Source organism: Hyperoodon ampullatus, assembly GCF_949752795.1.
Source record: "Hyperoodon ampullatus genome assembly, chromosome: 4".
NCBI lineage: Eukaryota > Metazoa > Chordata > Mammalia > Artiodactyla > Ziphiidae > Hyperoodon > Hyperoodon ampullatus.
In genome coordinates this window covers 74,837,930-74,850,652 of record NC_136917.1, presented here as the reverse complement: position 1 = coordinate 74,850,652, position 12,723 = coordinate 74,837,930, and the positions used below count along the sequence as shown (strand labels likewise).

Here is a 12,723-nt window from a genome sequence, read left to right as displayed (position 1 = left end):
GCTTAAGGGGTCAAGGTGGGACAGAGAGACAAGACCACAAAACTACCCTTTAATTACTCTCCTCAAAGCACCATCACAGCAAAGCTGACATGTGTTCAGTATCACTCTCATGGTGTTCTTGTGTTGGGAAGGTATCACTCACAGGTGGCATATGTAGTTAGAATCTATAACCCAGCATCCCTAGAGCAGGCAGTGCTTAAGGGGTCAAGGTGGGACAGAGAGACAAGACCACAAAACTACCCTTTAATTACTCTCCTCAAAGCACCACGCCTGTAATACTTACGTGCTGGGATTCCTTCTAAGATTTCATTCAAAGAAGGGTTTCAGGACTAGGAAAATTATGAAGGCACCTCCATACAAGCCTCCCTTTGCAGGGTATTTCCCTATTACTTGTGTTTGTAGAACTCAACTATGTGAAATCTTGATTTCTACAGAACAGGTGGTCTGACCTCTTCAGCTGCATACTTTAAGACAATCACTTTTAAAGTGTACTTTGAAGAACTCTAGGAATTTCTTCAGGGCTCCTTCATGGACTATGGGGAGGAGGCAGGAAACCCAACTCTGGGTTCCCACAAGGTTATCCACACTGCATATTGCATATTTTACAGACTCAGCTGCCACAGGCTTTGAGGGTAAACAATGTGTTCTGTGTCTTGTCTTAAAAGCTAAGTTTCAGGGTGATAAAAACCTGAGTACATCCCCTCCTCCATTCTCTAGCATTATCAAAAAAAGATCAGCTCTAATTATGTTATAGTACAGACTCTACCGTTTTCTACCTTTGGTCTGCTTTACAAGGAAGCTGCAGTAGTAGTGAAAACAAATGTGTATAATGCCTATCAATGAACTAAAACTCATTGTCAGGAGAATTACTTAGCTAGGCAAATAGGACTCACGGTGAAATTGTGCAGCCCGAGGCATATGCATGGTGTCCTGTGTAGCGAATTTCACAGCGGACGACATTGTTGGTATAGTCTGACTCAGGCACCAGGTAGCTGGGGTTCACACTGACCTAGGCAACACAAACATCATCTGTGTTTCATATTTTATCAACAGTGTTTACTGGTTAATTTCTTCCTATTTTCACAGGGCTAGAACAGAGGCAATGTGCTCCAACTAAATCAAGCAGGGAGGGGGTGTAAGTTAGGCACGTGGTTCAACTCTGGAGAAGTTGTCGAAGGAGGCTGTATATTTTTCCCTAAAGTTTTTTCAAATAAGAATTTTTAAAATATATCTAGGTTGGTTTAGAAGTACTTCTGGAAGATGTATAATTACTTGAAGGACCATGATTATTTAACATTGGAATCCAGAGAAGAGGCCCATGAGTTGCAACTGCAATAAATTATGGGTACATATTCAAAGGTCTCTACCTTTAGAATATAGTTTCCAGGTTTTACATCTGTAATATCAATCCACTGGCAGTCTATGTCTGCATTATAGGTATCATAGCAGCCAGGACTCAGCCCCTGAAACAAATAAAATTCAAAAATTAAAAAGATGGTATATGGCTAGAATGTGCTAAAGAATATGCTTATTATTTGCAAATTAAATTTTAAGTTAGTACTTACAAGAGTTTGACATAAAACTATACTTATATTGCATCTCCTTTGAGAAGTATATATTACTCAGCCTTATAGCACCTCCAGCTAAAAAAAATACAGGACTAATATAAGTAGTAGTACATCTCGCTTCTTAAAATTGTCATAAATCACTAGTGATAAATACAATCTTAAGTGACAAAATAGGCCTCTACCAAAATTCTTGAATATTACCAGTTCAGGAATAAAGGCCATGTAATAATCAACTTGACTCAAATGTCTTGTTATCAGTGGAACTCTCTCCAATTTCTCTTCTTGGAAATTACCTTCCTATACGCTGAATACCCAAGATACCCTGTGTATAGATTTTATGGTATTTATCCTTCTCTCCTCTGTATTAAAATCATACTATATAAGAATATATCTAACTAGAGATTGTAAGCTCCCCAAGGACAGTCTATATTGCATTTTTGAATAGTTAACACTTATGAAGTATGTATTATATGCCAGGATCAATTAAACATGTTAAATACATAAATTTAATTCTCACAACTACACGAGGCAGGAGGTAGTATTAACCCATTTTACAAATAAAGAAACTGAGGCACTAAAAGGTCAAATAGCTCACCCAAGAATATACTGCTAGTTAATGGCTGAGCTGGTTTTGAGTTTAGGCATTTGGGGTCCAGGGTCCCTGATTGTAACCACCACACTATGTTCTTTTTCACATCATCGCTGAATATTTTGTTGTATTAAAGGGATGATTGCCACATCAACTCTACTTGCTAAGATATTCACTTCAATAAGTAAATGAGTGCCTTCTACAGGCTGAGAAGAGAAAAACACCACTAAGATATGGTCCTTGCTCTCCAGAAAGTTATAGCCTGGTGAAATTTGCTCAAATTGGGGTCCATAGGTATATTCTTGATTCCACTGGTTCTTCATCAGACGTTTTAACTGTTGTATTTGCAGTCTAATGCTAATCAAAATCAATTAAAAAGTATAGGCTAGAATCATTTAAACTCAATACCACGATTTAATTTCAGCACCCAAAATTGTTTGGTGCTTAAGATCACCTTGGTCACCAGAGAGATGGCAGAATCATCTAAAGCGTGTTCTACCAGTGCTGGTTTGCCTGTGGTTTGATTTGGGAAGAATGGAGGAGAACTGTGCTCTCATAAAGCACACATTAGTACAGATAGGCCAAACTCAAAAAGTACCTGTGCCACAGCAGTTAGAACCATTTTCCCACTTTGGTCCATACCAACTTGTGATCATTCGTTAACCTTATGTTGAGTAGTAAATATATTATGAAGAATTTTCTGTTTCTGATTTCCAGCACATAATTCTGATTCTGGCACATAATATATATTCAGTAAGTGTTAGCTATTATTGTTGCTGCTGCTACTACTACTACTACTACCACCTTCATGGCACTGTAAGGGATTCACTGGATTAGATACCCATTTAAGAATGGTTTAAATAATACTACAATGCTTATCTTACCTTTAAGTGAACAAAAGAGCTTTAAAGAATGCTGAAATTGCCACTCTACCTTACTCAAGTGGCAGAATTTAAGTATAAGCTTTGATTATTTGAACTGGCAAACAAAAAAGGAGTTTTTCAGGGCAGTAAGCAAACAGGCATTTCCTGTATTCAAACTTTAAAAACTTTTTTAAAAATGTAGAACCTTAGCCAAGGCTGTATAGATTAACTATTTGGTTTTAGCAAAACATAACTGTTTGTTACATAAATTAATGAGGTTAATGTAACTTTCTAGTTTTGTATCTATTTAATATGTAAATTTGTTATCTAAGAACTTATATGAAAGTATAAATATAAAGAAGTCACATCTAGTATTACTTTTGGATACATTTAAAACTTTATAATACAACTAATCTAAGTCAATACTGGGACTTTGTGAGAATTTTTTTTTCCCTTTAAATGAAGCCCATGTTCAAGAATCACCAGTCTACTGAAAAACACAAATACATTGGTCATTTGTAGTGTAAGACCTAGTGAATAATGGTTAAACAGGACACAAATGGAGGATAATTAACAAGAAAGCTACCTAGCTGATTCACTTCATTATAAACAGAAACTAACACACCACTGTAAAGCAATTATACTCCAATAAAGATGTTAAAAAAAAAAAGGTACCACATAAAAAGAAGTAGGGTGACCCCCCACGGAACTGGGGGACTCACATGCTATAAATACCTATAGTCTTAGATTCAAATATTTCAGCAGTGAGCTGTCCAGAGTGCCTCTTTTTCTAAAGGAAGAGAATAAACTCCAGGTCCACTGCACAGGTGGGTGCTGTGGGACTTAGAGATCACTGAGTGAAAAGGCGACCTCTATATACATATATGTGTAATGTGTGGGTAGGTTACATCTCTTTTGCTTAAAGAGTAAGTGCTGCCCCAGGGCGAGAGGAATTGAACCCTTACCCCTCCAATTGCTATGATGTTCTAAGCTGAGAGAAAGAAGCAACGGTAACATTTAGATCACCAGAAAGCTTCCTGCCACAGCCCTGGAATTTGCTTCCCAAGATGCAAGCTGCTGATCCTTTTGTGTCCTGAGTTATGTACATTCACTACTCCCTGCCAAGATTTCCACTGGAGTAAAATTATAATGTCCTTTTACAAATTAGGGTTTCTTATGGAAATACTGGCACAGCCTTTAAATGACACACATTTTCCCATTATAAGACATACAAACTGCTTAGGACAGCACTCTTTTTAAAAATCCATCCAAAGGACATCTGACATCAATTATACCGTAGGTTTAAATATATATGCATGGAGAAAGAAACTGTGTCCTTCTGCTCTTCTTCATATGATTAAAAGAGACATTTTTAAAGTACTTTTTAAGAAACTTATTTTCTGGCCTTTTGCTAATCCCAATCACCATTCTATTTTTAGTTTAATAGGTAGAGGGAGGAATAGTTTTGCAGGTGACAAAACAGAGATATCTTTTCTACAATTGCTTACCAATCAAGTTAAAGAATACAGAATGAGTGCAGAAACTGGAAACCATTAGGATTTTTTCAGATAATAAACTACTGCTTTTCACTGTAGAACATAACAGGTAGGCACATTGACTTTCTGTGATGATGAAATACTTTAAAAGTAATTTGGATCATCAAGCCATCACTTTCCTTTTCCCAATAATTTACCATATGGACTAGATGACCCCCTAAATAAAATAGTTTTTTTAAAAAGACAGCCTGCAGGAAAGAAAATAGAAGACTGTTTTCTCTCTGAAGCCTGTGGGTTCTTGATTCCAGGTTGCCACCCTACCTGTGTGTGTGCAGTACATGCAAATCGCCTATGGTAGCCGTAGTCACAGGACGTGTCCTCAAGACAGAAACTTGCTTTGTGGCCTTCAGCCACTCTTCTCTGGGTGCTGGCATCAAGCAGGTCATAGTGGCTGAATTCATCCATGCTGTGGTAATGTCTAATGTCCCACACAACACAGAGACAGTGGTCAGTGACATACAGAGAAAGCAATGAGGATTCTAGATGACATCCCCACTGCTTCCCACACTTGTTTTCACATCAAAATTGAGATCAAGTTGCTCTTCTTAAAGGTAGATTCATGCTAGATTTTTTTTCCAGGACAAAAATCTATCAAAATTATAAGGCTTTAACTTTGCTACTAGGAAAAAAAGACCTACTTTGAGTATTTTGCTTTTCTATTTCACCCTGTTTTATCTTTGAATATTAAATAGAGATAGATAGTAAATTATCTTTGTTTAAGTGAAACTTGCCGTATGTTCTCTAGTATATCTCCTTTGGCTGCCACTACCGATGCTTCATTCCAAAAAAGAAGAGCACTTGTCTCTTGGGAGGTTTCTGTGAAATTTTAAAACATTGTGTTCTCACACATTTAAAATCCTTACTAAAATGCAAAGGAGAAATAAAGGCATGTTTTATCCACCATTAGTATTTAACTAGTATAAACTTTTATTTAGAAATAATTCTATTTTGTCAGCAAATTGGGTGCTCACATCTATTTTCCTCCTTTCATTAAAGTGAAGGTGCTGAGCTGTTCATCTTCTCACATAAGGAAAGAACAAGAAGAAATGGCTTGAACTATAGAAAGTTTAAGGGCACAAAACAGGATTTCCGGGCAATAAACACCTAGGCAAGTTACCAAGTCAAACTATAGAATTACCTCATGTGAAAATATTTAAATTTAGGATAAAACAAGCAACTACCTTGGGTTTGATACAGGCCTTTTAAAAGATTGAGGTAGGCCCTTCTCAGTTCATGGAGTAAATCATCTACATCTTTCTTTGAGAACGGTATCTGAATCCTTTTCATAATGTGTGATCTTTATTAAATGCTATGAAATGCTAACTAACTGTAGATGATCTTGACTGTAATAGGCTTTTTTAGAACTCTTACCTGTAGTATATTGGGATAAAACTCTAGTGAAGCTAATTGCTGTATCCTATCAACAGTTTTAATAAGCTGGGCTTAGAGTTTACAGTTTAAAAGATAACAGGATATAGTAGTTGATGTATTATTTTAAAGATAAATTTCCTTGATTATGTGAAGTTACACAGAAATTCTAAATGTAAATAACAGCAATTTTCTCCCTTTGTGTAAGAATTTGTCATATCAAGAATCACCTGTAGGGCTTCCCTGGTGGCGCAGTGGTTGAGACTCTGCCTGCCGATGCAGGGGACACGGGTTCGTGCCCCAGTCCGGGAGGATCCCGCGTGCCGCGGAGCGGCTGGGCCCGTGAGCCATGGCTGCTGGGCCTGCATGTCCGGAGCCTGTGCTCCGCAGCGGGAGAGGCCACAGCAGTAAGAGGCCCGCGTACCACAAAAATAAATAAATAAAAAAAAAAAAAAAAAAAAAAAAAAAGAATCACCTGTAAAATGAAAAAGCAACTCAAAAGTAGAGGCCCATCCACTTACTGGTGACAACTGTGCCATTCCCAGGAATATCTCGGTCGGCTTGGTAAGAAATCTGATGTCCCTTGGTTTTTCACTCTTTGGGGAAATCTTAGCAGCACCCTGTGATCATAATCTCTGACATCTGCCCTGTATGCTGAGCTGTGATTTTGAAAAAAGAAACATTATTATTTTCACAGAATATTAACTAAAGACAAAACTACATGCAAAACTTTTCCATTTTATAATGGTCACTACCCTCTTCCCCCAACTAGGCTATCAGTTCCAAGAGACCAGGGCATTTTGCATACATTTTTTTCTTAAACAGTTAACTAAGATGTAAAGTGGGGAAGTAACTCTAATAAAAGAGTATTCCCAGATTAGATAAATAATTTAGTAACTATCTTTAAAACAATGGCATTACTGTAGTAATATTATAGGGAATACAATGGTGTGTGGTGCAAGACTCTAGAATGAAGATGATGAGCTTGGATTTCTTCTTTTAGCTGGACAGTTATAAAGGAAGTGGAAGAAATTTACAAAATAAAGTTTTTCTTATTTATTTTGTGTGAATATATATATTTAAATACTATTGATGACCTTATTTTACATTAAAAAAAATTTTATGTGTCTTATCAAATCATCTTTTGCTCCCTCTGCTGGTTCCCCAGCAGCAAACTCAGGGAATTCCATTCCCCAAATTGCTAAGATTTTATTTTAGGACTAATGCAAAAACAAAGCTCTTGCTCATGCTCTTATTCTGGCTGAAGTAATACCAAAATAACTAAGTTAATTGTGGCTTCAGATAAAACAAGAAAACTATGACACCCAATAAGGGGTGCCGTACTGGCAAAGTGGCTCCCAATCTTTTAAAGGGGTATTAACAAGCTCTTCCATTACAGTATTTTTTCCACGTTATAGTAGTTTAATAAAACCTTATTGGAAACAGTTGGCTCCAGAGTTTAAGGATCTTGGAAAAAGAATAGGAGACACCCCCCCACACACACACACACACACACACTCTCCAGGATAAGGGTTTGTTTCATCTCCCTGACTTGTGCCACAGTTTGAAAGTCAGAACCCACAGAAATCTTCAAAATTTTAACTCTCCATCCAGGTCAGCATGCCCAGAACACGTTCCACTTCCCAACTCCTGTCTGCACGGAACAAAAGTGGTCGGAACCAGGCACTTGAGCAGCACCCCCGGAACCAAGACGGAGGAGCTGGGCCGAGGAGATACAGCTGGTACCTGGCCAAGCAGTTTTCCTCCGCAGCGCATCTCAGGTTGTACATGGCCGTCTTTTGCACGTACGTGGACGCCTGGATGTAGTAGGGGTCGGGCACCAGGTCCGGAAGACCTAAACGTCAGCCAGGCGATAGGCAAAACAGTGAGACAACTCAGCGGCCCTCACCCTGGCTCCGGGTCCCTCCATGTCCCTTACTCCTCACCCTTCACCCAGCCGGATTGCGGTTGTAGGGCTGCGGCTAGCAGAAGAATGGGGACGCCCAGGGCTGCAAAGCAATGCGGAAAGAAAGCAGGAGGGGCCAGGCGCGCGGTTTGCACCAGATTCCAGGGCTGCCTCTGCAGGAGCAGGGGGAGGGATGGGATCTGCATGGACTGAGGCCTGCCGCGCCCAGGCAGCCACGTCGGGGAGCCACAGAGTTGGGGAAAGGGTGCGCGGGTGTTTCCGGCGACTTGGGGGTGCTTACCATACTGGAAGTAGCCGGTGCCATATCCAGGCCGGTACCTGCTCCCAGGCCTGGGCCTTTCGTATGTGTCGTAGTAGTTGTAATAGGGGTTGTCGTCGGTGTACTTGTAGGGGTTGTACGGGTCGTCGCCCACCATGCCGTCCACGTCCACGCGGTTGGGCGGCCGCAGGTTACTGAGCGCCGGGAGCTCTCCTGGCGCCGTCTGGTTACCGGTGCGCGGGGCCCCAGACATCGAGTAGCCAGCTTGGAACCAGTGGCGGGCGGCGGGCCTGGGGCGGCCAGCTGCGGCTCCGGACGAGCCGGCCGTCCGCGCCCGCGCCGCCACCGTGCGGTTGTTGCGGAGCAGCAAGATTGGCGTGCGCAGCTGCGGGGCGGTGGCGTTGGCGGCGCCCGGGGCGGTGGCGCCCGGGTCCCGCCGGCGCTGTGGCTGGTACTGCGAGCCCAGGCTCAGCAAGCTGAACACCTGCCCGTTGTTCTCCCATTGGATCTTCTGGCGCCAGGCGCCCGGAGCCGCTGGCTGCTCGCGAGGGGGCTGCTGGTGGCCGGCGGCCGGCGGGGCGCAGCGCACGAGTGCGCAGAGCTGCAGCGGCCCGAGCAGGAGTGCGGTCCAGGCGTAGCGCATCGCTCCCTTTGCTGGATTGTCCCCGCTCTGGGAGGACGTAGCTCGGAGGAAAAAAAAAAAAAAAAAAAAAGACGGGGCTCAAATCACGAGAGGGAGGGAGAAATCTTCAACTAGGGAGGCGGACTGGGCTCGTGTCTATCTCAGTCCCCACCAAGCAGTGCCAAGGGTGGGCTGCAGACTCTCTCCAGTAAAGGCGGCTGCTGGGACGTGGCACTCGCCTCTCTCCTCTTTCTCAGTCCTTCTGGAAGGCGACGGGGAGCGGCGTGGCGGCCCCGGCGAACGGGCAGTGTCTGGAGTGAAGGAAGGAGGAGAGATTTTAAACTTTCTGGCACATTTGCAAAGTTACACAAGCCGTTCTGGCCCGGCCGCCCCTCCGCTATTTGTTCACGTAATGTGATTGGAAACGTGCAAGGCGGACAGCTCCTCGCCTCTGCCCCTCCCTCCCCTCCCCGTCTTGTCCTCCTCCCCCCAGACACGTTGCACAGGGAGCGTTAAGGGGAAAGAACAAAACGGAACACACATCCTGAGACACACTCTTAATCTGGGGCGAACATGCAGGAATTTCAAAAGACTCAGACAGGCAAAGCCAGCCAGGCCATGGGGCGACGCCAAAATATGCACGAAGAAAAATGCTATTAGGTCACCAGCCCTGCAGAGGCGGGAAGTCGGGAGGTGGGGAGGGTGCTGGGGGCGAGAGTCGGGGATGGGGGGAGGGGGGAGCGGTGGGCGGAGGAAAGATTGTGACTAACTTATCCATAAGGAGTTAACCAAATTTCCCGATGCACACGCCTCGCTTTTATGGGAAGCGCCTTCAGCAAATAAACCCCAAGATATCAAATTTTGTTTTTCAGTGTGTAGGTAATATGAGAAATGGGTTACAAATTTATTTCCTCCAGTGAATATTTTAATAACCAAAAGTAAAATTTTACAGGGAACAAAGCCAGCTAACGCCGAAGTGATGAATAAACCTGTCTCTTTCAAAATGCCGGCCTGAATTGTACTTTAAGTGGAAGTGAAGAACCATCTTTCATTTCCACAGTGTCTCTCAGGAAGTTTCAGTAAAGGGAGCACTCAGAAGGCAGTTTCAAATATGCATTTCATCTGATTTTTTTCTCTTTATATGTTTAATAAGGAGGTTTGACTTTGGATTTAAAAAAAAACTTAAATAACCATTTGTTAAATGTTGAAAAGTCAGTAAAGAATCCTTTGGTGTTCGATTGATCTTCCAAGCTAAACAAAGAGGTTGATGAAGAAAGAGCCTTGGGTTTCAGATTTTGGTAAAGAGAAGGGAATGGGAGTGGCCAGAGGAGAAAGCATAGGAGGATGTGGGTAGGAGGTAGGTAATGCTGACTGGTAAGGGATGCTTTTTTTTTTTTGCGGTATGTGGGCCTCTCACTGCTGTGGCCTCTCCCGTTGCGGAGCACAGGCTCCGGACACGCAGGCTCAACGGCCATGGCTCACGGGCCAAGCTGCTCCGCGGCATGTGGGATCCTCCCAGACCGGGGCACGAACCCGTGTCCCCTGCATCGGCAGGCGGACTCCCAACCACTGCGCCACCAGGGGAGCCCAGGGATGCTTAATGGACGAGTTGTTCACATGCCACTCAGGGTTTGGGCAGTGCTGGAAGCATTTCAAAGAAAAATATTTAACAGCTTGATTTAAAACTACAGTCAGAACCAGTTTTATTAACCTTTTAATTGGACTCATCATTGATTGGGCCATTGTCTAGATACACTTCAATATTCACCTATCACTGTTGGTCTCTGTCTCTTGATGATTAATCACCACATTTGGGTTGTGTTGTGGACCTCTGCTGATCTGACTGCCCAACACACATTTCACTTGTTTTCTGGTCAGAACAACTGTATTTTCCTTTTGGAAACTTCCCCTACTTCATGGTGGGACATGGTGGGACTGATTGAGCATTCATGAGACTTCCCCCACTTCAAACGGTGGTCATTAGACTCAAGCATGGCTAATCAAACCATCTCCCTAGAATTCAAATCTTTTTTTTTTTTTTTTTTTTGCGGTATGTGGGCCTCTCACTGTTGTGGCCTCTCCCGTTGCGGAGCACAGGCTCCGGACGCGCAGGCTCAACGGCCATGGCTCACGGGCCCAGCCGCTCCGCGGCATGTGGGATCTTCCCAGACCGGGGCACGAACCCGTGTCCCCTGCATCGGCAGGCGGACTCTCAACCACTGCGCCACCAGGGAAGCCCTAGAATTCAAATCTTGAGCAGAAGTACACAAAGGTCAGAAATGTTGGAGCCCGCTCTTTCCGCTAGTAAAGAAAGTTTCTGTGAGTTGTTGCTACACAGATTCCCCTTAAGGTGTCTTAGGCCAGTACCTTCGAAGACCTGGTTCTTCAGCTTTTCCTTCCATTTTTCCACTGCATTCCTTTGTGGCTTAATGTGGTCAGAGTCAATTTCTGTTGTTTACCACTCAAGAACCTTGACTGACACTAAGGTGAGGGTTGGCTGGTTCTCTCACGTAATCAGATCTCATGATTCTGAATCCAAGGTGATGGTTTGGCTTTTACTGAGTCAAGTTAGATTTGCTCTGCTGTGTCCACACACCATCCTTGATCACAAACGGGTGTCAGGTGGAAGCTTGCCTATGGATTGCCAGATCTTTTATTTAAATGTTGAAGATAAAAATTCAAGTGCAAATCCCATGGATGATGGCAAGTCAGCAGTGCTATCCCTCTGTATGAAGTTCAGAGACATCTCTAGCTATCATGTTATAGACTTGCGGCAGAACTTAAACTACTCAATTCCCCAAACGCACTAAGAGGAGTAAAAAGAAGAAGCAGGTGTATATAATTTGGATGGATGGGCCAAATTATAGGAGAATCAGGAAGGGAGAGAATGTAATTATCTCTCATCAGAAAAATATTCTGTATTCACCCATGAAGAGCTCATTTGCCAGGAAAGAGAAGCCCACAGCTGCTAGGGCTTGACCACACATTGCTGAGGGAAGACCTCTGCTATGGAGTTCAGACTGTCAGAGCGGCAGACCAGAGTGTCCCTTAATGGGAGGGTAGAAAATTTTTCCTGGATCTTGGATAAAATACTCTTGCTTCCAATCCTGGTGTTTACATAAAAAAGCTGTGTATCTTTGGACAGCTGACTTACTTTCCCTGGCTCTTAGTTTTATGTAGGATTCAAGGATTAACTCAAATCCTTTCTAAAGTATTTTCCCTGTTTTAAAATCACTGATTTTTGTGAATAGCCAAGTAACTCCAGTTACTTTCAATTCATTCACTATAACGTTTCATTATGATTATTAATATTTAATTGAATAACTCCTTTAGTTGGACTTTAAAGCTTTGGATGTATTTCATGTGTGAGAGTGTGCAGACTGCCATTTTCCCATCAGAAATTCAGTGTACATTTGTTTTACAAATACTTCTTGAATACAGTTATACTGTGAAGTATAATATACCGTAATGGTGATTTGCCCACCTGGGCACTCAATGAATGTCCATTGATTAACTCATTATCAAAATTTATGGCTGAATGAAGTTCACCATTTTTTTCAAGTTTGCTCCAACAGACTTAAAATTTTCTTGTCAGAATAAAATAACTAGAATAGTAATGTGTGCACTATTTATTTTCTTTTAAACACACAACACTACTTTAGGGGGGAAAACACATTTCCCTTTGTTATACTTCCTAATGAGATGCTTAGTTGCTTTTCTTTCTCTTCCCCTTTTTCTAAACTCTCTCTGCCTTACGACTCAGCTAGCTGAAAACAAACATGTGGCTAGCACATTGGGGACAACTGAAAGTGTTTGCAAACCCTGCGAGAGACAGTCTAGCCACACATTGTGCCTTCTGTTCAATGACAAAGCTATTATTCACAAAATTGGAGAAACTACAGTTCCTTCTACTCAACACTGAAATAATCATGAATAATGACAATAGTAACTGCAGCTACATCAAGATACCT

The 12,723-nt window shown here is 42.4% G+C and overlaps 1 protein-coding gene across 1 annotated transcript; it reads right to left on the bottom strand.

The window, feature by feature from the left end:
* Positions 1–889: 889 nt before the first annotated feature.
* LOX (lysyl oxidase) lies at positions 890–9,051 on the bottom strand (the record flags this gene model as incomplete). Its single annotated transcript, XM_079702401.1, has 6 exons — positions 8,152–9,051; positions 7,691–7,799; positions 6,466–6,603; positions 4,838–4,994; positions 1,368–1,463; positions 890–1,009 (listed from the first exon to the last, which is right to left on the bottom strand). The coding sequence occupies exons 1-6, from the start codon at positions 8,771–8,773 to the stop codon at positions 890–892; spliced, it is 1,242 nt and encodes a 413-aa protein (XP_079558527.1). The 5' UTR covers positions 8,774–9,051.
* Between the last annotated feature and the right edge of the window lie 3,672 nt (positions 9,052–12,723).